Source organism: Haemorhous mexicanus, chromosome 5 (genome assembly GCF_027477595.1).
Source record: "Haemorhous mexicanus isolate bHaeMex1 chromosome 5, bHaeMex1.pri, whole genome shotgun sequence".
NCBI lineage: Eukaryota > Metazoa > Chordata > Aves > Passeriformes > Fringillidae > Haemorhous > Haemorhous mexicanus.
Window position 1 is genome coordinate 65,419,892 of NC_082345.1, and position 25,117 is coordinate 65,445,008.

General features: G+C 37.1%; 1 protein-coding gene across 7 annotated transcripts in view; it reads left to right on the forward strand.

Annotated features, from left to right (window-relative positions):
* Window positions 1-25,117, forward strand: part of CD36 (CD36 molecule) — a 36,404-nt gene that overhangs the window by 1,319 nt on the left and 9,968 nt on the right. For 2 of the 7 annotated variants that reach the window (XM_059847438.1, XM_059847433.1), the window contains exons 2-7: window positions 11,828-12,064; window positions 19,685-19,845; window positions 21,842-21,986; window positions 23,107-23,289; window positions 23,427-23,518; window positions 23,955-24,001. In XM_059847438.1, coding sequence (XP_059703421.1) covers window positions 11,945-12,064; window positions 19,685-19,845; window positions 21,842-21,986; window positions 23,107-23,289; window positions 23,427-23,518; window positions 23,955-24,001 — 748 coding nt within the window. In that variant the 5' untranslated portion in view covers window positions 11,828-11,944. Of the gene's footprint in view, window positions 1-3,959; window positions 4,099-8,497; window positions 8,655-11,827; window positions 12,065-19,684; window positions 19,846-21,841; window positions 21,987-23,106; window positions 23,290-23,426; window positions 23,519-23,954; window positions 24,002-25,117 lie in introns of those variants that run through there. The other 5 variants (XM_059847437.1, XM_059847440.1, XM_059847434.1 and 2 more) reach the window with 5 other exon arrangements.

The window sequence follows — 25,117 nt, forward strand, 5'->3', positions numbered from 1 at the left end:
GTGCATATGAAGTTTTATAGCCCCGTCATAATGACTCATCTGCAGGTTCCTGATAATCCTCTGAGACAGCTATTATCTTAAATATGACTTGGCAGACAGGCTGATAACTGTTGCTATTTGCTGTAACTTTCTGGAAGGAGGTCCTCTATTGGCTGTTCAAATAAAAAATAACACCACGCTTAATTATTAATCATTTAATAATTTTAGAAAAGTATCAGCACTGCTATGATAAAAGGATTTAGCAAAAAACCAAAAGGCAGGCAGAGGAGATAATAGCCCTGCCACTTGGCTCAGATGTTCATTTAGACAACCCAGTTCTGAAGCAAAGCCTGTGGAAATATTATAGAGTCCCATGAATTTGAACAGCTGTACTCACAGCTGGGATCCCTCATCCTGACCTGTCTCTATGCTTGGTGTAAATAAACATAATAAACCCAAATCTGAAGAATTATCTCTAATATGACAAGTATTATCCTGCTTCCAGTACTTTGTGGGGATTAAATGGGATTATACTGTGTTTGCAAAGAGTTACTGCAAAGTCAATGAAATTTGTTCTGGATTGGCAACAGGACCTGATACATTGCTTCCAAATTCTTATTGCAGAGGCTGAAGGGACCAAAGGCAAGGGCTGGTCCTGAAAAGATTTCTTTGAACTGGTCTTCCTTGTGAAGCATAAGTGTTGAGAGGGTATTATCTCGAGCTAGAGGTTTCATAATTCCTTATCACTTGAGTCAGTTTACCTACAAGGGAGTTTAAAAGGTCTGTGCAACTTTCTGTTTGTGGCTGATACAAGATCAGCTGGGTGGTGGGGCACTGGGCAGCAGGGCTGCTTAGGGTCACCACAGCAACTCTAATTTTCTGTAGATGAGGAGGTAAGTTTGCAGGCTCTTCTGCACCTCTGCAGTTCCTTGTAGCAAAAGTTGTGAGAGCAGCTCTCCCTCCATTCAGGTATGTGACCCTGCTCCTGGGCTAGAGGCAGATTCTGAGCGCACAGCTGGATATTGTATAAACTTCTTGTAAGTGTAGTATTGCATCCTAAAACTTGCAAAATGCTCCTATCTGCTAGTTGTTGAAAGCAAAGAGAGATGTTATTCAGCCTCTATTTCTTGAGTCTTTATAAATCCAGGAAAAGTCAATTCACTAAAATTTATAAAGACTAAATATACTGGTAATCAAATTATTTCACTTGCATATATTGATAATAATTGTATATTGCTAATATTTCACTGTACATTGCAATTAGAAATAAATATAATGAAAGTTTAACTGCAAAAAATGTATTAAAAATTTGCCTGCAAATCATTATCTTGTATATGAAAGTCTATTATATAAGCATCTCAATACATATGTTATAAAAATATGAACAGAGATATCAAGTTTTTGGCTGTATAAATTTAATAACTCTGATATAAAAGAATATATGAAAATATTTATTAATTAAATACAATTATTAATTATTATATGTAATAATGATTAATTATGGGATTTGTATCATTATTAATTAGAGGGGAAAAGCATATATATGCCTTTCTGTGTAGTTTTAAAATAATAATTTATGTGCATATATAAAAATATGTAATATATAATAAATATGCTGAAGTAATATAAGTTAATTTATATATGGAAGTACTGAGATCAACCCAATAAATATAGCATAATCATATGCTATTTTAATGATTTAGTTTCTTGAAAATTGACACAATAGCTATAATTGCTCGGGGATTTTTTTTAACTTTGCAAAAATATCCTACTCATAAAAAATATGTAAAAAAATATGTAGTCGGTAGTTGCTTGGTTTGTTTGAGTTTTTTTCTGTCCTCAAGTGAGACTTCAGAAGCCCGTATATAATTGCCACAACCAGGAAAATTGCCACAACCAGAAATGTAAGGGGTTTGGGTTAAATTACTGTATTTTGCAACTACTTTTTTTTTTTCCCCGTAACTGATAGTTATATGCATATTTCTGTAACATGTTTTCATCTGAAAGAATAATTTCATATCTTGGAAATGAAAATTACATGATCTGAGAAGTTCAGGGTATCTATTATTTCCCTCATTACTTTACTGCTAGTTCACAGAAATTACTGCTAGCACTTACTCTACTGCTCTGCTCTTCATAGCATTAATATTTCGCAATACACCATGATATTACACAATTTTTCATAATCTCTTTAGATCTTCAGCTGCTGCCAAGGATTCTCCTGTGGCAAGGGTAATTTTATTTTTCAGTGTTGGAGTTTTTGTTTTTTGTCTGTGTGTGAATTACATATGATTCTTTTATTGAGGTAATTAAATGTCTTCTCAATAAAAATATGAAGAAAAGGGAAAAAACATCCTTTTTTTTATCACAAGAAGTTTTTCTCAATTCCCACACCGATTCAGATTCCCTGAGTGGAGTTGGCAGCTGCCTCAGGGGTAGCTTCAGTAAAACTTTCTTTTCCTGCTGGTCTGATGGGGAGCAAGGCTTTCCCCAGCAGTAGGCTGATGGCTTGGCTTTGCAGTTTGAGGCTGGACTGAAGGCCCAGGGAAGAGCTTCTCTGTGTTGTTCAGACCAAGGACATGTCTCCAGGTCTGGAGCATGTAAACTGAAAGATAAGGGTGTCAGTCATTTAACAGGTCTTCAGTACTTGAGAAGTCACCAAGAAGTTGACCTTAAACTTAGATCTTCACAAGTGGAAAAAATCTCCTGTACATATGTTGCTCCTAATTATTACAGAGACAAAATTAAAGTGTAGCTGGTAGGCAAAAATTAACATAAGGACTACCCAGTCATTCTTCAAAACCACTGGCATTGTCTGGGATGATTCACTATGGTGACTATTTCTCAACCAGGTATTGCACTAGTGAAAGATTTTAGAATTACTCCATTATTCTGTGACTTCTGATCTAAGGAGAAGAGTTTTGCAAGAAGTGGAATATATCCAAGTAGGGACAAGATTTATTAAATTTCTCCTGACTTTCAGAAGATGGTTGCTTTAAAATTTTTGCCTCCTGCCATTGGAGCCTCCTCTCTGTGCCCTCCCTGTGATGTCTAAGACAAATTTTTTTTCTCAGTAGCATTACCTTATTACATTTCAGGACCTGACCCACTTCAAATGTCATAGACCCAGGGGAGTAACAAAGATTGGGAGGAAGGATCTGCTATTGCAGGGCACCAGGCCATCCAAGATAAGAAGCCAGCTCAGCACAACCCAGAAATAGTCAAATACTAAGCACTGAATATATTAGATAACCAGAACATATTAAAATTAACAGCATATAAAGAGTCTTTATTGTTTTTACTTAGGGTGATAGTGGATTTGCTTTGTGGATTCACCACACAATTGCCATCTTTGTGCAACTATGAAATAACGAAGCCCTTGGCTCTGTGTGTGATTGGCTCACTGCACATTGGGTGATGAATTATAATTTTTGGGGCAACACTTAGGTTTCAATAGCATTAATTGTCCAACCCCTTTCAGTAAGATATTTTCATTGCCCTTCACTGTTCCAGACTCACAACAAGTCTATGTTATAATATTACAATTTCTCTATTGGATTATGTTTTGCTAAGTTTCCTCCTATCTATATTCTGAGTTATTCTCACATGAACCCACAGGACTGGATGAATCAGTCTGGTCTATCCCTGCTGCTCTTGGGATTTCTTAACTTAATCCCTCTGCTAGAATCACTTGAAAACAAATTTTAAAAGTGATTTTGAGGACTGAGAAAGGCAGCAGCTTATGCATGCCACAATCAGTGAAGAAGAGCCCAAAAAGCAATATATTTGGGCAAAAGCCTGAAGCAATTGCTGAGTTTTCCATCACCCATTTTCCCCTTAAAGAGCTTCATTACAGTTTGACAGAGGAATTCATCAGTGGCTGGAGCCAAATATATCACACTCTTTCCACCGTACTGCTGCCAAGCTGGCCTGAGCCACTGGTATTTTAGGATGTTTTTCCATATCGTCAGGACACATTGGGAACCACAAGGGACAGCACCTTAGGACCTAACACTTAACAGAGCTGGGAAAGCTACGGCTGGGAGTCTCTGGTGGGTAATGAAGGAGCTACACAGCAGTTTGATAAGAGTTTTCCAAACTCTTGTGAGGAGAAATAAGGTATTAATGCATGTTGGGGAGGATATTTTTTTCAGGAGGTTGAATAATGCTTGATATGAGTGGCTGGAGTATGACTCAGGGCATGCACTGGCAATCCTTGAAGGCCAACACACCTGCAGTAAAACCTGAAACGTGAGCCGAGCAAAAATGTGTAATCCCATGTCTGCAGTCTTTGTCCAAACTTTCCATTAATGCCAGCTGGTAAATATTTTGAGCTCTTCTTCTTGAATTTTCTATTTTTTTTCATAATCTGTATGCATTTACCAGAACCTTGTACAGCTGTTTTGGTACTGTGAGTATGGTGCACTGATGTGGAGAGGAAATTAAAGACCTCTTTGGGGACTTGGCGTGGAATTGTTCTAGCATTATCATTCTAATCATTAAATGCCTAACTTAAGCCCATTGTTTAGATGCTTTGCAGTTAAAGGGCAAGCATCAGTACCTCTAAAAGATATGCACTACCTGGAACTGTTGAAAAATAAGTAGCTGTAGCACCTTGTGATATGGTTTAGTGAACATGGGGGTACTTGGTCAAAGGCTGGAGATCTTTTCCAACACTAATGATTGCATGATTCTATGATTCTGTATAGCCTTGTCTAAGAAGAGATTTTAAGTACTTGAAATGATTTATGTTCACTCATCTCTAGCGAGAGGAAAAGAAATCAATTTGTCTCCGGGTGCCTGCTTTTAGCTGGATAAGTTTATCAGTAACAAATATTTGTAGCTAACTAAAACAAGAAAAAACATAACATGAAACTACGCCTTTCTTTTATTTTAAAGTTTATTTTATGTTCACTCATCTCTAGCGAGAGGAAAAGAAATTAATTTGTCTCCGGGTGCCTGCTTTTAGCTGGATAAGTTTAGCAGTAACAAATATTTGTAGCTAACTTAAACAAGAAAAAACATAACATGAAGCTATGCCTTTCTATTATTTTAGAGCTGTATAGATAAGATAGAAAAAGGAAAACTGCAACAACTAAGATATCTTTGCTCTTCCTTCTTTTATGTGATGTGACCTGACCTATAAAACTCTGTTCTATCCTGGGGCTTTTGGAAAATCTGGTCATACAAAATAGCAGTCACTGTGAGAACAGATGAGACAGAAATAGTGAATATGGAATTTGGGAATGATATTAGTTCTGTACTATTATTTCATAATTTGTGTGTTCTATATTCATGTTCTTCATGAGAAATACCTGAAGATAGGCCATGCTCACCCTGGATGGCTCTTGTGAAGTGGAAGTGCAGTGAACTGTTGAAGCTGGTCTGAGTGGATAGCTCATGGATTGCTTCTCGTGCACTATGTGATGATGTGATACACATCACATAGTGCACGAGAGGTTTTAATTCCCTTAGGAAATCAAATTATCTTTCATGAATACAGAGTATCTCTCCCTATAAAGTAATACCTCATAGTATCTCCAGCACACAGAGAGAGGCAGAAGTCTCACCCAGCTGTGGCATATTGCATATTTTCTTTTTTCTTCTGCAGATGATTCATTTTCATCACTCTCCTTCTCAGTAGAACTAAGGGCACATGGGTGAACACGAGTGTGTTGAATCAGAAAGAGCTTATTTGGGGACAAAAGCCAAAGGGGTTTTTTGATGTTGTTTTTTTTTTTTTTTTTTTGAGTGTGTGTGTGTGTATGCTCTGTTTTCTTTTGAGGGGAGCAGGTTTAATGATTTAATCTTTCACTACTGAGCAAGGTACAACCCTTCCTGTGAGACTTTTACACTTCCTGTGAAGAAGCCAGAGAGCCACTGAGTGATGACAACAGGATTTTCAGTAGAGACAATAGAAGCCACATAAAATGATGCTAATAGAATAACCTGGATAAACAATAAATTTGTGCTTTAATTTACCATGGAAAGCAGGTTAATATAATTTGTCTCAAAATCAGGGAGAGCCCCCAAAAGCTTATTGAAAAACATGTTTTAGATGCTGAGAGTTGTAGCCTAATCTTTTGCCCCAGGGGCTGGCATTTTACCTAACAACTACAAAGTAGATTTTGTTGGGTGTTTTTTAACAGTTAATGTCCTTAAAATTTTCAGAGGGTGCAGAAGTGGAGACAGGACTTTCCTGGAGCTAATTTGCTTCCCGACATCATCTAACATATGTTAACATTTCCACATCTGAAAAAGAATTAATGTAAACACTAGTTTTTATAAGCTTCATGATGGGCAGTTGAAGAAAAATTCTGAGTGTAATTACTGGGAAACACAGGAATATACACTCGTGCTGTGCTGTACTGTACAGCAAAGAATTCCTACAGGAATGTGGGAATATTTATGTAATCATCTTGTAAATTCAAATTGTACGTACCATAACGGTATGTCTGATAGAATGGATCTTCAATATTAAAAAAAAAAAAAGAAGAAAAGGAAGAAAAGGGAAATATAACCTGTTTAGGAATCTGAAGACATATAGGAAAGCACCCTGAATAAAGTGTTTTTGAAAGGGCCCTCTATGAGATATGTATAAAAGCCATGAACAGCACTCAGCTCTTCAGCATTTTCTTGTCAGTAATATGCTTAACCCAGAAAATGCATGTGGTCTTCATTTGGAAATAACAACAGCACTTCCCATTTTCTGCTTCCTGGAGGTCTCTGTGTCTTCATGAGGCATGTGAGAGTCATTTACTCTGTTTCTCCTTTTTGACAACTTTTCCTTGTGGGACAGTTTGTCAATTGTTGCACCTCTGGGGACTCTCATGAAGTACACAACTGCTTGTTTTCGTGTCCTCCTTCTGTTGCTGTGTGTCTCTACTCTCTTCTCTGCAACCTCTGAACTCTGATATGAAATCAGAGGACACAGGACCATTAAATACTTGTGGTTTGTTTTGGTTTGTTTTAGTTTGTTTTTAAGAAACAGAAATTACTGTCATCCAAAAGTTTACAGCTTCTCTCTCAGATTCCTGTTCTTTTAGCTTGTTTCTGCAGTTGAACCAGGCAGTCCTCATTTCACTGCCAAGCACTGCTGCTGGAACAGATTTTGCTTATGCAGGATGATGGTAGGATATTGTAAATCATAACATTAGGTGGTACAGCTCAGCATGCATGTGTTGAAAACAGAACATTACATTGAAAGTGGCAGATTCCAACAAAAACCCCAGATGTTTCCCTCATGAAGGGTGCACACTGACTCCCACATGCTGCAAACAGAGAAAATGAGCATGGTAGGGAACCTCTCCACAGGCAGCACTGAAGGAGGATCCCAAACAAGAACATCCTCAGGAGACCCTCCGAGGAGGACATGTATGATAGAAACAATTAGTAACAATAAAAGTAGCTCATGGCAAGCACAGTGTGGAGGACTGCTGAACTTTTGAGCAGTTAAACGTCCCTCTTTAATTAGAAAATAGAGGAAAACAAAATTTCTACACTTTTCAAGGATGAGAAGCCGGAGTTATTCAGGGTCACAGGCTTGCTCTGGCAACTGGCCTTGTACTGAAAACTGCACAAAAAGTTGTTTTCAAATGACCAGGCTCACTTTCAGTCTAGCCTTCACTACTAGGAGGCAAAAACCTCAAATTTATTAATTTTCATCGACCTGAGATTTAATTAGCAGAAATAGATTAGAAAAAGGCAGATTTTCCTACAAAAGCTAAGCTTCCAAGTAGAGTAACATAAAATAACAGAACAGCAGTCAGTCAAAACAGATAGAAAATACTAAACCTGTGACTTGCAAACTATTCAGCGCTGTACCATGAGTCTGGACCTAAGAATCTATTTTTAGAAATATTTTTTCTCTCTCATATTTAAGCCTAATGAAAGTCACTTTCTCTTGCTGCTGCCAGAAGAATCTTTTAAAACAATACATTCATTGAATTCACCTGAGATAAACAGGTATTTAAAAAATATTTCTGCAAAAGCTTGTCAAACTGGTATTGTTTAATAGTGGAAATTGTGAAGGAGTAACACGGGTTGATAGAGAGGTCAATGTAAAAATAAATGGTTTTTTAGATACATTCAGAAAGAGAAGCTTTTGGTATGGTGTTCATTGAACTTCCAGTAAAATAGGAACAGTCTTAGCACTTGGCAAGGAAACATTGTATCTGATACCTGAAAAAAGTCCTATCCAAAATATTCTGAAATTTCCTGATTTTTTCTTACTTGAAAATACACTATCATACACTACTTGAAATACACTATCTACTTGAAAATACAAATATGCAGATATGAAAGAAGAAGTGACCAGAAACCAAGTAAGTAAGTTACCCTTTTGTCAGCTTGACCTTTGACTCACTTGGATCAAACTTGGATAAAGATTGCAGTCACTAAGTATCCTACCACGAGATGTAGGTAGTGGCTTTTAGTCAGGCTGCAAAAATAACCCCTTCCCCCAGCAGCAGTGCAACTTTACTTTTTCTTCTGGAAAAAAAAAAAAGATAAAGAGGGAACTGACGTCTCTTGGAATATATAAACACTCCCCCCCCCCAGTTCACAGCCTATGTGCTTGGTGGGGAGCTTTAGCTGCTTGTCTCCTGGTAACTTGATGCAAGTCATGTGCTAAGTACTTGTGTGTTCAGCTGAAAAATCAGTCGCCCTTCTCCAAGGTGAGTCATACGATACAACGTTTAAAATCAGAGGGTTTTCCTCAAGAACACTTTTAAGGTCAGTTGGGTGGAAACTCTAGAGAATATTTCTTTTTAATGCAAAATAAAATGGAAGGATTTTACAAAGCTGCCTGCAAGAAAGAGACATTTTACATGGATTAGTGAAATGCTTTGTTACCATGATAACAGCGGTGTTTTATGTTCAGTATGGCTTACCCAAGTGTTCTGTCTTTTGATATTTAATATTCTTGAAAATACAGTTTTGGAGTCATATGAATTTATAAAAAAATATAATTTAAAGAAAATTTTCTAGCATTCACTATTGCAGCTAAAAACTTGAAACTATAATTTCAAAGACTATCAAATATATAAAGAGATTAATTGTATTTTATAAGGGCTTGCTTTAAGCTGATATGTACAGAAGTCTAAGTTAAATAGTGAAGAAAGAATTTAATAACATTTTTCATCTTTCCTTCTATTCAGTTGCTTATAAATTGTCTTTCAGAGATTTGAATGGACCATTTTCATTGTTATTAAGTAATATTCTGTTAAGGATCTTTGAAACTTTATTAAAAAGTTCATACTCACTGCTCTAGAATGGGGTGAATAATCTTCTTAATCCTGTAGTCAAAGCTGAGTCTAAACTATCCAATAGCCTCATTGACCATAGCTAATTTTGTTATGGTACTTTCTATTCTGGTTAAGGTATGTAATTTTCACTTGAATATAAATTCCCAGAAACTGCATTCTTATTGGAAATTTCTACTTAATTTTCATATTTTAATTTCAGTTCTAATAGATGAGAATAGTATGTTGACTTCTAAATGAATTGAGTGTTGTGGTGTGAGTGCTCTTCACTCACAGTTTTGTAATTTCTAATTTGAATTGCATAAATTGGGATGTCTAGACTGCTATTACATTGTTTTTGGTGGGAGAAGGGTGAATATTTTTCAATTTGCAGAAGCTTGGAATAGACACAAGTTGTTAGCAGTCACTTGCTTTTTTACTGTTTATTGTTAGTGCTCACGAAAGATGCCTAGTCTGCCAAAAAAAAAAAAAATATTAAATGACTGGAACAGCTTGTAGAAACTTAGGTGGAAATGTATTTTGGTGAAAAGTGTATTGCTGTGAAATTTGAAAATCTTCAGTATGTAAGTAAAAAGTCTGATGATGCTGAAAGACCCTCTTAAATATTTCTGAAAGAACTAATTTTCATTTTAAATTTTAAAGTGTGTGTTTCCAGACTGGAAAAAAATCTTCTTGTACTGGGGGAAAAATCAGAGTTAGGAACTTTTCAGAATTTGATTTAATTGAGGATATCTGCTTTTCCTCAGATTTGCTACAATGTGTAACAGCAATCAGATTTTCAAATGCCCACACCACCTACCCAATTAGTTGCCTTTTAGCGTTCTGTCTTTGCCAAACTGAAGATCCTGATCTCAGCCTGGCTACAGCCATAAGAGATTTGGTCTTGGTGGTTTTCACTTCAAAGTTTCTCAAGTCTTATAAATTTCTAACTTAAATATGCTTTGAAATTTGTGGTTAAACACATCCAGTCCATCAAAAAGCCTTTAATGGCTTTGGATTGGAACCTCATGGAATGACCTGGTGGCAGGTGGATGGACAGGCTGACTTTTGTAGTAAGGACAGTAGGGATATTTACCCAAGACTGCAAACATTCTGGTCACTCTGCTTAAAAACATCCAAGAAGAAATTCTTCACATACCAAAAGATCTCAAATGTACAGAAATAGACACTGTTAAAGGCAAGGGAGCCATAACCTGCTCAAGAGCAGGCAGAAGGTGGGTTTCCAATGCAGTTAAAGGGAGGGGTCTGGTGCCAGGTAGAGATGTGACATAACTGAATTTGGGATGACAAGGGAGGACACATCAGTGGCCCGCTGACCATGGTACCTAATCTGTTAGGGCATGTTGTACATCCTTTATGTGATAAAAAGATCATGTAACTGATTAAGGAAACAGAACACACGCAGTTCCTGTAGCTGCTTTAATATTTAGAAATTAATGAAGTCCTTCTGGTACTTTAGTCTTCATGAGCAAACTGGTTGAGTTGTTCTTCCACTTCATCTTTCTGTTTTTCTTTTCTCTATGTTTGGCCTTGACTGTGTAATTAACTCTTGAAACTGAAACTGTGATTAACTATTGCCTGCTTTAAAATTGATTTAGAGATGTTCACAACATGTCAACAAACAGGAATTAGTAAGAATAAAAAGGACATGGACAGTGACATCTAAAACAGAGAAGGGCAGACTTTTTGTTAACTGGAGGTCTAAAGCAAATAACCAACTTGGAAATTCTGTGCATTTGATTAATTCATAATCATAAAGAATAAACTGCAAATTAGGCAGCTCTTTGTCTCAATTATTCATAAACAATAAAAAATCTGAAAAAATATCACTGGGAGCTTATATTTTACCACTTCAGCATTAGTGTCATTCTGATTTTCTTTACCACCCCTTTCACTAGGGACCAGTTTGTAAGACATATTAACATATATGACCAGCAAATCTTATTTTCCCATGACTAAACACAGACATTTTTCTTCTGAGACTGAATAATCTTGAAATTACAGGTAGTACCTCTTTCCAGGATTGAGCTCTAGTCTTGCTTTAAAAACTCTGATTGAGTTGAGGACGTTCTTAGTGGCACAAGGCAGAAGGAGCCAGGGGAGCTGATGCCAGAGCAGTGTCACTCCTGCTTCTGCCTGAGGCGGGAGCTGTGGGCCTGGCAGGCTGAGACAAAAGCAGAGCTATCTATAGCCTCCTTCTTTGGCAGAGGGAGATTTAAAGATGTCTACATCAGGGAGAATGTCATATGAATAATAACAACGTCAGCTTGCCCTAATGCAACAGAGGCAAAAAAAAAAAAAAAACAACAACACCCCACCTAATTAATAAAACTTACCACTTTGTTTAGGCAACTGGAATGAAGATAATCATATGTAATAAGCAATTGGCAATAAGCCAAAGGTACCTGCAACTTTCTCTGTTTGTTTAGTTTGTTTGGGTTTGTTTTTTTTTGGTGCATTTTTGCCAGCAGATGGCCATGGGCTGGTTTGGTTTGTCTTGTTATCTTCCTACCTGCTTCATGTCATGTACTTTGTACTTCGAGCTTTGGAATTTGATATTTTTGTTCACTTTCTGCTTATATTAGCAGCTTCTCTGAGGAAGATCAGTGTGTTTGTCTGGACCAGGAAGAGAGGAAAAGCCATCAAGCCTTACAGCAAGAGTATTTGTCCACTGTTTACCTGTACCCTAACAGAAAAGAGGAATGGGCTGTAACAGAAACTGTGGGCTCCTCACTGGGGCCATCATCGGGGGTGTCCTGGCTATCTTTGGAGGAGTTCTAATACCACTTGGAGACAATCTTATCAGCAAAGCAGTAAAAAAGGTACTCTTTTTCTCTTTTTTCACCTCCCCAGGACATATGGTTTCTGGTTATTGAATACTCATTATTTTTAAATCTTATGTTCTGATTTTGTTTCTTTCCTTTTTTAAAAATTTCTTCGTAAAACGTAGTTTTTATAAATTAGGTGCTCCAAACTTCCCTGGAAACACATGCAACAACAAAATTTTTAAAAATATATTAATTATATTCCCACATTCACTTGTTTGCTCTCTCTTGTGCTTCACATTAGAATCTAAAAAATATTGTGTTTTCAGAATGCAGTTTAGAAATAAATGGGTTTTATTTTCTTACGTTTATGATTTTTTCTTATTTCTTTATTTTTCCTTTTTTTAGATTTTATTTTCATACTTTTGTACTCATTCTATGCAGTTATATTTATATACTGCAAATAATCTAAACAGTCTTCTGCTGTAGAATCTAATCCTACACTTCTTGTATTTACCTCACATTCAGTGATTGCATGATCCCTGTCAATGTTCTCTACGTGACTGGAGGACCTAATAAAATGCATCTCTCCATTTCGAGTGTGAGGATTGATTGAAGTAGAATGTTTTAGACCTGGCAGACACAGTTTTTTTCTCTGATTTTTAGATTATTTTCTGTCCCTAAAATCTAGATTTTGTGTAAAGAATAAAATAATTTGTTAGAACTTTGGTGAAAAGTGTCATAACTGGGGGTTTAAATCATGGAGTAATCTGGAATAAAAGCCCTGGTGTGTCCACTATGGTGACATAAAATCTCCTTAGAATCATTGCACCCATGGTTGATTCTCTGATGGGTAAAAATCTGAAAATCTTAAGATTTTTGGCTATTGCTTAGTCCTGCTATTTATCTGCTGTGGTGCTGAAGACTGTGGGCATCTTGGAGACACTTATCCAAAGGCTCTTCTGGAAGTGTAGCCTTAGCCCTATAGCTGTTTAGTCAATTGAGGAGGTGAATACATGAATTGTCAGGAAATGCTGAACTATCTGTTGAGGCCCTGGTTATATTATAGCAGTATTAAAAAAAAAAAAAAATGAAAAGAATGGCTCCTATAAAGCATCTTAATTTTTTTCAGGTAATCCAATGAAAACCAACCTTTAGTGGGATTTTTCCAATTTTCATTGTATTTTTCTAGAATTTAAAGAATTTTAAGGTTTATAGAGAATAAAAAAAATCTCACTAGGTAATGTCTCAACTCCCTTGCAGCATTTTACAAAAAAGTCACAAACAATTTTAATTGTTTGCCATATTGAGGAAATGACAGGTTTTCTAAATAGCATGTAAATTTAAAAATGATAGCTCCTTATATCAAATACTTACTTAAATTATTCCTGAGTGTTGTCTCATACCATTCAATATTTTGGAGGCAAATTACAAATACTGGCAGTGTTGTGTTCATCCATTTACTAACAGTAGTGAACGAGTTATACAGCATGGTTTGCAAATGTCTACATAGTCAATTATACCTGCATGAGTCTGTAGTGGCAGCATTAGAGGGAGTAATTTTCCCCTCAACCACTTTTTAATTTTCTTCATTGTGATCATGTTTCAGATGCTTGTACCTATTTCAAGGCAGCTTGTTTGATGTATATATATAAAATGTACCAGTAATCACATTAAACATAAAAAGAGTACATTTGTAGAGGCTTTATTTACTTAAGTAAATGGATATGTTTTTCCCTAAGTACAAGTCATACCAGACTGTTCTATTCTATTCTGACTATTCAGAGACACCATAAGAATTTAAGACAATTCCATTTCAGACAAGATGGGCCCAGGTACAACAGCTGAAATATGTGATCAGTTCAGCAGATGCTCTGGAGGGACTTGAATTTAATTAATTCTTATTTTGCTGTGTTTATGAAAGGTCTGTTAATAAAAACAAATTTGTTACTCATTGCAGTTTTATTTAAGATAAATATAGAGCTGACTGCAAAGGAAACAGATCTGCCAAGCAGAGAGTGCACAAAATACTTTTTTTTTTTTTCTGAACTATTTAACTTTGGAAATGTAATTTTTATGGAAAATCTTTGGTAGAAACAGATCAGCTTCCATGAAAAATTTGTTTGGAATTTCTTAAGAATAGTGACTGTAGGACAGGAAAAGAACAAAGAGGGAGATGTTCTTTCAGATATGGCCTGTAAGCATTTAAATGGAGCAGATTGCCTAGGGAAGTGTTATAGTCACCAGCCCTGGAAGGATTCAAAAAATTAGTAGATATGGCACTTCCATATGTGGTTTAGTGAGCACTGCAGTCAGAGTTTAAACTGGATGATCTTGGAGGTCTTTTCCAACCTTTTTGAATTTATATTATTTCCATTTGCACTAATATGAGGAAAAATGTAAAAGACGTCCTCACCTAGTGGGTGAAAAAAAACCTCAATATGCCATATGTCTAATGAAAGGTAAAAAACTGTTTCAGACACAAACAGTAAAGGCAAAATCTTGTCTTAAACTCTTCACAGTCAAAGCTTGAAAAAAGACCCCTAGTTTTTCCTCTGGCTATCCTATCTCAGAAAAAATTCTATTGCATGGTAGTAGGACAAATTCTACATTTTTTGAGGAAATGTAAGTTCCTATCAAATATTATTGTTGGATTAGAATAACAAATGTTGAATAGTTTTAGGACACTCCGTACTATAGTAAGACAAATTGTCCTAAATTAACTTGTTGTCAAGGTTTAGTCAAGCAACATTACTGTCAATTTACTCTAAAGCAAGATGAATCAAGTCCAGATGAACTTCTCTAGCATCTCCCAATGAATTGGAGGAACTTTAATTTCAAAAATTTATGCAATCAGTAAGTTTTTTTGTCCTTTTCTTCTAGCAGCAGAGGTATAACCATGCTTCTCTTAAGCTTCCCTTAAGCACACATCTTTACACTTTAGCAGCCTCATTTTTCCTTTGCTGCAGTCATTGAGAGATTAGTCAGAGTAAACACAGCTGGGTATATTGTGCTGGATCAAACTGTTTTTGAAGCAAAATGAAAGCATCTGCAAGTGTACAGAAAATCTCAGGTGCCCCTAGGAACTGGACAGTCTATCAGCTGTTATCTCCTGGTGGGTGGGTGCTATCTCCACCCATGAACAGTCCATGAGTGGACAAATCAAACAAAGTTCATGTAACATAAAACACCCAGATGCCACATCTCCATTTGTTCCAATCTATTCTCAGACATCTGTTCTTCAAATCAGAGCACGTGGCTATGTTTTCTAGTCCCAGCATGCTTTCCCTGTGTCTCCAAAAATTTGGATAAGTTGTTTCAACTCTAACCTCCAGCAGAGGACAGAGTTTAAAAAAAAAATTGTATAGATATAAATGTGTATATATATGTGTGTGTGTGTGTGTGTGTGTGTGTATGTGTGTATATAAATATATATACATAAATGTATGTATCTATCTATGTATGTTCTGGATTTCTTTTCAAGGCTCTTTAAAGAAACTGTCACTTGAAGAGTACACTCAAAATGACACCAGCAGCAGCACCTTGGCAGGGATCCACAAAAGGAGATTAGTGCTAAACTATTTCAGCTCTGATACTATTCATGGAAAGGTGCCTTTGATTTCAGGACCAAAGGGCAAAAGTCCTATCCTAATTTCTACAAACACTGAATCTGTCCAAATGGGAGAGAACTTTCCATTAAGGTCTTGGGGGTTTACAAAATTGTTCTTAGTAAAGTTATGAGTGAAACATGGAAGTTTCAGAGTTCTTTACAAAGAAATACTTTGCTTGAGATTATAAAATACACCTTTTTAACTGACTCTACACATTTCAGTTGAACATCATGTCTGTTGTCGTTATTACCAGATATAATTATGCCTCAAATTAAAAAAAAAAAAGGAGTATTCAAAACAACAAATCAGAAAGATTTTATCTGATATTGTTAGGAAAAATAATTGACATGACTCAATTTCTACTTTTTTACCTTTCCCTCCTTAAAACAATATTATCTTTTTAGGCAAATGTCCTATCACTTCAGTTATGGGGTTTTTTCCCAGCTAAGTTTAACCACTCAAAGCTATTGGTAGTGGATTCATTTGCTAGAAAAACCTTTATCACCAGTTCTCTAAGATCTTCTGCTTCCTACCTGAGTGCATATGCTCAGGAGCTGAACAGAAGCCACGTAATAACACCTAATATATTGAACTCCTGATGAATTGATAATACAGAATGGTGAATGATTTGCCACAATGCCTCAGTGCTGTGCTGGCGTAGTCTCAGTTATTTTTAGGAATAAGGCCTTCAATTGTAGCTATTGTTATGTTTATTCATTTGTCTCTACATATCTGTGATCTGTGACTGGCCAGATTCTATCTAATTTAAAACTGTCTTTGTGACATTCATTTGCCTTCTTAACACAAACCAATGAAGCTAAAGCAACTGCTGGCTCTCAGCAGAACACAACGATCTAACCACACATATTCCCACACTATCAATTTTAAGCTTTATTTAGCCCCACAATTCTGTTACCAAGGACTGAAAAGAAATAAAAGTTATGATCCAAAAAAGCCTGAGTAGAAAGACTAGTAATAAGCTAATAATCATAATTTAACAAGTAATAAGAGTCATTCTTCTGGCTGCAAAATGGGAGAAGGTTATTTGCTTTTATTGAGCTCTACTTTTTCAGTTTTACAGAATTGTATTGTTTGTTTCCTCCAGTTTATGTATGCACAAATTTGTTATAGTCCAAAGTACTTGTGACACTTCTCAGTTCCCTGAAAATGGCTTCTTTTGTGCATCTGGCCAGATTCCTTGTCAAGACAAAAACTTTTTCTTAAATTTTGTGTTTCTTCATCAGAAATCACGATGGCTTCATTTTCATTGAATCAACGAAGTACAGCAAGTTTCTATTGCTGACTGCTCAGCTTTTCTTGAATTTATCTATTGCTATTTGACCCAGCTTTAGTGGGGGAAATTTTCAGAAGCCAAAAGGGTCAAAGTTCCCACTGGTTTCACTCAATCTTGCGCAGCTGGGTCGTGGTATGAACTTGGCTGTGTAGCAATGGCATTTGTGCAGCTGCTTTTGCTGACAGTAGTTAACTATTGCATTAACTATTGCATTAACTATTGCATTAAATATTGAGATATTAGAGCTGGTGCAGATGGACTAGGGAGCTGAGAAGTATTTTCTACTATCAGTTGCATAATAGCTTCCAAAATTGCTCCTCCTCTCATAACATCCCAAAGCACAGCAGTGTTATCAGGGAAATATGTAACTGCCCAGCCAGAGGGGTGGGTAATATTTAGGGATAGATCAGCAGTGATCAAACAGCAAAAATGAAGAACTTGCTGGTGTGAGGGTATTAGTCCAAAGACATGAAAAAGAGCTCCAGATTTTTATTCCACTTTTACCCACCATTTGCACTCTCAAAGTATGTGACAGAGAATCATACGCACCTCTTTTGTGGGAGAATTATTAACAATAATGGCTAAGTGCCACTGAAAATAATGGTCTTGTTATCTTCCTTCCCCCTCCTTCTTTTGTCCTGCTGCTTCCCATGTTCTAATGCTGATTCCCTCTACACAGACCCCTGAGCCAAATGGCTGATGGTCAGAAAGGTAACACAGAAAGCAAAAAAATAAGGGAGTTATGTTCCTCCTGTCTGGCAGGCAGAAACAGCTCCCTGAGGCATAAGAGCTGGTGCAATAGATAGATCAGGAACTGGGGACTGCCAGAGCCAGTTGCTCCTTTGACTGCCAGATTGGATCAGCTGCACCCTTGAAGCATTCCCCAAGGGTGTCCACGGTGACATCAGTGTCACAGTGAATGCTGGGCTGCAAATCCACACTTTGTGACCTGGCAGAGTGCAGTGGCAGAGCTGGCAGATCATCTGCCCTACTCCAACCCCTGGCAGAGGGCTAAAAGGAGAAGGGGAATGGATGGAGGGGAAGAATTTTCAAATATACCTAACACCACTTAAAGATCTGTTAAATAGATCTGTTATCCCAAGGTTGAAATTTCTTTATTCTCTCTTCCTGAGTATTGTCTTCTAGAGAGATTAGTTTGCCTTCTTGACCACATTTGTGAAAGAAATTTACAAACTTGCCCACTCCCAGAGTGGGAGGTCACATCCTGGCATCTGTCCCCATCTCAGACCAGTGCTGAGCACAGATCACAGGCAGATTCTGGGCAGACTGAGTTGCACTTTTTATATCATCCTGTTTCTCCCAGATTCTTGGAGCAATTCTCTGTGAAAAATGGAAAGGCCATTTCTGAACCATGTAAGCTTTTTCCTCTTCATCCAGGATGTGGTCTGCCCGTGCTGGGCCACAGCTGGGACAGTCTTTGACCTTGTGAGTTTGAGAGGCCTCAAGATGATATCACACTTGCTGCAGCAAGGTTTCTTTCCCCTCTCACACAAATGCACATAAATTATAGCAGGCGTTCAGGCAGCAAGCCCAGTGCTTTACACCACCAGTAAGGTGTTTGCAACTGCCCCGTACAAAGGCTTTTTTCAGACAGAACCCTGTCTGTGTTACAAGTTCTCCAAGATGAGACATTTGTTTCTAACTGCAGGAGGTGGTAACTGGCAGTACCTATTTTGTTTACCTGGTGATTGCCAAGTGAACTTTAGAGGCACAAACTTAAACTAGAAAAAAAATTTAGAAACTTTGGATTTTAACTATCTTTCCTTTCTCTCTAGAGAAATTAGAGCCTTTTAATTCCTGGACTTCATGAGTTGTGCAAATTAGCTAATACATCTTCAATCACTCTAACAAAGAAAAGCATCTTTTATGTTGGAGACATGCAGTCTAGATTTATCTTCTTATTGAAAAACACTTTTATGAATCTTTACCACCAAGGGGAAAAATTACATTATCCCAAGGTTTGGGAAAATCCCATAGAAGAAGCCTGATACAGACCAGGCAAAGCAGGCATTCCCCTGATTACATACTTTAAAACTCTCCTTCTCACTGTACAGTCCTGAGGCCCAAATTGCCATTTGGCATAGGGCTGAGTGGCACAGACTTAAAGCTGTTGATACCTCAAGAGGGGTTCTGGATGTACTGTTTTATCCCTTCTTCCTTAGATCTGGGAAAATTTCCTAATCAAATGTTATTGGAATTTGAGAGATTTCTTAGAAAATCTCAGTTTTGGTGACAAAAACTTTCTGTCAAAGAAACAGTCCTTCAAGAGCACTATGTGATTTCTCTGGGTGCAAAATTATCCAGAGCCTGTAAAGTGCTCAGACAGAGCTCTTATTTCCTCCCTTGGGCTATTTGCAATATATGAGAAGCAGTTGATGGATTCTGTAACCTGCTGGGTATCATTCAGTCACCAAAGATTTCCCCTTTATAAATGATCAGTGGTTTTGGCAAGTGTTTGAGAACTGAGGGAATGCCCCTCCACAGCAATAGGGAAGCTTTGCTACTGTCTGCATCAGCAATTGTATCAGCTTTGTGCTCATTTGTTTTAGGGGGACTCACTTCTGCTCTCACTGAGCAGGAATGTCAAGCTTCCTCCAGATGTTGGCAACTGGGCTCTACATCTCATACTGATGCTAAAATAGTGGCTTTTTTCTGTTTGCTTTGAAATCTTCAACAGTCACCTAAAAAGTAAATGCAACTTCTCACTTGTTTCTTTTGTGAATAATTTTAACTTTGGTTTTGTACTTTCAGGAAGCTGTCATTGTCAATGGTACCGCTGCTTTTCAAAATTGGCTTGTGCCAGGAAGCTCAGTTTACAGGGAATTTTGGATTTTCCATGTGTTAAATCCTTCAGAGGTTATGGAGGAGGGGGCTCAACCAAAACTTGAACAAAGAGGACCTTACACATACAGGTAAGAAAAGACCCTTTAATATGTGACATATTAAATGGTCTGCTGAGACAAAATTTATTTTTGAAATTCCAGCATCATACAAGAGTTAGACATGACAGAAATGCCTGAACTGCAGCTACACACAGCAATCCCAAACTTTTTCTGGATTGTGTCTAACATAATGAAAACAAAAATAGAGATAGGTAACAGGATGTGAAGCTGCTTGCTCTTGAGAAAAACAATAATTCATTAGCCACAATATCACAGAGATGGCTGTGTTCCTTCCTGTTCTGTTTTCACCAGCTTTATAACAGGAGAAAATGTGCCAGATACCTAAAACCAAGAGATTATCTTATCATCCATGCATCACTAATAACTTATTTTAATAATGTGGTTTGGTTTTGTTTTTTCACCTATATGACTTTTTAGTCAATAGATTTTATTTTTTTTTCAAATTTTGCTTGAAAAAGCATTCCTTTTTCTGAGTGGACTAGCTAGGACAGAGATGCAGGAAGAAGTTATTATTTGTTTAATGTTAAATGTGATGTTGACATAGAACTAGCTGATACTTCCTGAGTTATTAGGCCCAATATTTGCTACCATTGGCACCTGTGTTAGGAAATTATTTCTCTATGACGATAGGATATTTCTTTTTTGATAACTATAGGGATGTATATTATATTCACAAGGTAGTTTTCCATTTCAGCATCTTCAGCCAAAGTGCCTTTATGCCTAAACACTTACTTATCAATGGAAAGAGGTAACTTTTATTTCACAGAGTTCCTGTCAAGGCAGAGGAAAGGGTTACCTAGGAATCAGGAAAGGACAGTTAAGAAATACTGAAGAAGGTGAACTCCTACCAAACAGAAACATTTTACTCTGGTGCTGATGATGATCCCTTTTTTTCTTAAGGACAAGTCTCAGCCAGAAGCCTAAATCAGACTAAGTAAGAAATGATGACTATGAAATGAAGGCTCTCATGATGCTGCTGCACTCATGCCTTCCTAGGATATTTGGTTTACCTGAGTAACTGTGACATTGAGTTTCTCTCTCAATCTCCCTTTAAATAGTTAATAATTTATTACAATGTAGAACTAGAAAAAAATTCTCCCAGCTTTTAGGTGGGTGCTCTACACATTAGGCCAATAATTAAAATGACATAAATGCAAACCAATTCTGAGAAGTCAAGATCCAGGTGCTCTTCAGGTAAGACCCACATGCATGGCTACATCTGTACCACGGGGGAATGTCTCAGTACCTTTTGCACCCCTCTACGCTCACGCTGGAAGATCTGATCCTGAAGTAACCTGAAGATCCCGTCTGGGATGGAGCTGTGATAAGCTCTCTGGACCTGCAGCACAGACTCTTATTTGATCCCTGCTGGCTGCTGTCCCCACAGAGGGGCCATCAAGAGGGTGGGACTGGAAGAGTGGAGCTAAAGCTAGAACTGCAGCAGAAATTTGTACCTTAGAGATCTGCTGCCAGGGCATGACTGGCAGAACTTCAGAGGGACTGAAAGATTGCTTATAAACCTCTACATCATATTAATTATTATCAACGTAACATCATGGGTTTAGCCTGTTTCATTGCAAGACATGTCTATCGGATGAAATACCTGAGTTTTTATGTCTGTGTCACCACCTTCTAATTACATGCAACCATAGGATAGCTTATGAAATGTGACAAATCATAATTCATTTAAAAAATTTTAAAAATTATAAGGTCCATTCGTGACATATAAATACAAAGGAAATACTTGCTTTTATTTTAGTATCAAGAAAGAATATTCCATTTGCCAATAGGGAAATATTTCCAAAAGAACAATATTTGCAGAAAATTGAATTTTACATGTAATCACATGAAAAGTTTATAAACCTCATAGTATTTATAAAATGTTCAACATTCATTTTACTAAAATGTTCATCAACTTTTCAAAAGCCTTCAGTCAGGCGTGGTTATGTGTTTTCTCAAAAGTCAAAGATTAAAAATATTCTCTGTTTGTGTTTTGTATTTCCAGGGTGAGATATTTACCCAAAGTAAATGTCACGGAAGGTGAGAATGGCACAATATCCTACATGTTGCCCAATATTGCTAATTTTGAACCTGATATGTCTGTTGGGACAGAAAATGACACCTTGACCATCCTCAACCTCGCTATTGTAGTAAGTAAAGAAAAAAAACTGCAAATGTTGAGGGAATAGGGGAGAAGTTCATAGAATCATAGAATGGTTTAGGTTGGAAGGGACCTCACAGACCATCTAGTTCCACCCCTTTTGTCCTGGGCAGGGACACCTTTCACCACAGTGTGTTCAAGGCTCAAAAAACATCCTCCTAGTCAATTTTAACATGGGAATAAAGAGTTTGTGGATGGGTTCCCTTTGTGTGTGACCATGAACATGTGCATGTACAGCATGAAAAGTACAGGGTGGATTTCCCATGCTCTTTCCATAATACCCTCAGATCTGCTTGGCAGGGGAGGCTGCATTGATTCCCACACCCAGGCTCTGCATGGCCTTGCCACCACAAATCCTGGGCCCCATGGTGCAGTCCTGGAGCTCTCCTGTCCTACTGAGCATTAGTTATTCAGAGAACACAGGGATCTTCACCTAGAGTAGAGGTGAAGAGCCTTTTTAGTCCAGGTGTTTTTGTCTTATTACAGGCTGAGAATGTTTGCCTTTGACTAATATTTACAGTTTTCGTACTTGTATTCAGCCCTAGTTGTGTTGCACTGACTTTCTGGTGTTTGCATGAGTGCTCAGGATTGTGTGTGAAGGTGTCTGCAAGGGGCAGAGTATAAAGATTGTTGGTGCAAATACAAAATAGAACCATTCCAGCAGTCACAGAATCACAGAAGAGCCCATGTTGGAAGGCACTTCAGAGGATTATCTGATCACAGCTTTTGTGAAATCATTGCTCACAGCTGTTCAGAAACCCATCTGGCCATAGTCCTGGCAACTGGCTCTCAGTGGTCCTGGTTGGGCAGGGGTTGGACCAGAGGGTTTCCAGGGCTCCCCGCAAACTTCAGCTGTTCTGTCATTCTGGGATTAGGGCTGATCTAGGGAACTCATGCAACCAGTCAAGAAAAATTTTCTGCTTTTGTGTAACTTATGGCCAGTAATTGTTTTGTTAAGAAGTGTCAGTTTTATCTAGAAACTTAACTTCAGGGGAGTTGTAAATCTGGGAATGGGCTTTGGCAGACATTTTTTGGAGTCAGTCTCTGTGACTTTAATTCAAAGCACATGCAAAATTTTATACTAAACATTTATTTTTTTGCCATTGCAGGCTGTACCTTCTGTGTACCCAAGCACTTTCATGCAATCTATCATAAACACTTGGGTTAAATCATCCAATGCAGCCATACTGCAGAACAGAACAGTCAAAGAAATACTGTGGGGATACACAGATCCCTTCCTACACAGCATCCCCCTACCCAGTGGGAAGTCTTTTGTGGGAGTCTTCTACCCTGTAAGTGAAACCAATGAGGGGGCAATGCCTTCAGTTATCATTCTGTGAGTGAAACTTAAGAAAGCCGCTCTGAGGAAGAAAATGCTGTAAATTTGTTCAATATTTCTTACTGTTATTCCTTGTTTCATCTATTGCAGTATAATGAGACAACCGATGGACCTTACACTGTGTATACTGGGACAGAAGATATTACAAAAACAGCAATAATTGAAAGCTATAAAAATCAAAGGTATCATAACATTGTACAGTAAAAAAAAATAAAATTCATTTTCAAAGTATGATTTTTAATACTTGATTGACTAGGAGCTATGGATAAACAGAAAAAAACTTCAGTGATTCAAAGGAAACAGGACCAAGCTTTGGGCTTAGCAAAACCATCATTTTCTTTCAGTTGTTAATAGTTCTGTTAGGAGCTTGGACTTAAGACAGTTATTGATTCTTTGATACAAGTATTTACTTCTGTTTTGTACTCTTAAGTAGATAGATTCCTTTTAACCTCTTCTAATGGATCCTGTAATTCATCTGAATTAATGAACATCTCTGTCCTTGGCCTTTGCTAATGGGTCAGGATATCCAGGAACAGTTATATTTGGTAATACAGGTAATCAAAGTACTTACATGGTAAAATCTACTACATGCAGCATGACTTTTATTTTATCTTACAGGACTCTTTCATACTGGAAAGGCCACTGTGATATGGTTAATGGCACAGGTGAGCCTATTAAAGATTTTTAAAATTTCAACACTTTTCTTGACATTTCAAGGGATTAATGAATTACAGTATTTAAATTAACTACGCTGGGCTTTGCCAGTTCTGTATTCTGTATATTAAACATCTATATATATATGCAGACATACTATGACTATGGTATATGCATATGTGTGTATCTATTAAAATACATGATTTTTTTATTACTGCACATTATTTTATCTATGCATGCACACAGCCTCTACTTCTAGAGTAAAAGTGGAAGAGAAATAAAATTATCCAGTTCTCTTGTTTCTACTAATTATTTTCATATCACAATATAATTAAGAGTCTGTTTCTTTGCTATAGTAGTTGAAAATCATCTTGGCATTTTAAAAATGCACATTCATTTACACTGTTGAAAAATTAATTAAATGTGCCAGAATGGACATCCTGATGTATGAAAATAAATTGAGGCAACAAAGGAGGAGGCTATCAGATGACTGCTTGTAGATCACTAGAAAATGAAAAGGGATGAAGAAGAAAAGTAGTTTAGACTGGGATGAATAGGCTGTAGAAAACTATTTTTGAATTTTCTTTTGGAATGCATGGGTAAACAGCTGAGTTGTTTAAGATGCATTTCTTCAAGGTGATATATTTCTTTTTGGTTAGTGAAAGCATTGCCGTGAGGACACCACAATCTGTAGAGCTGAGGCTGGCAGGTGTCTTGGTGGAGGCCTTTGCAGAAAGCTCAGTAAATGAAGGCTTTTGAGTTGGGTTGTTTTGTTTGGATTTTTTCCCCTCTATTTTCCATTCTGCTTTACCTGGCATAGATAATTTTCCTTTTAACCCAGACTGTGCAACAAAATATTTTGAAGTATTTAAAATATACCACAAGAATCTGATTTTCCAATTCTCTGTGAGCCATGAAGGATTAGTTAGTTTTTAAACCATGTAAGTAATTTTATAAGAAACAATATTATCTTACATTCTAGGACTTCCCCTCTTTCTTATGGGGCCTGGCATTTTTTTTGGTTTTTTAACCAAGGTCAGCCTTTTTGTTTATTCTTCTTCTGTAACTGATGGAATAAACATATGCTACTAACTAATTAAGTGCTCCAGTACAGTGAAAATGAGCTT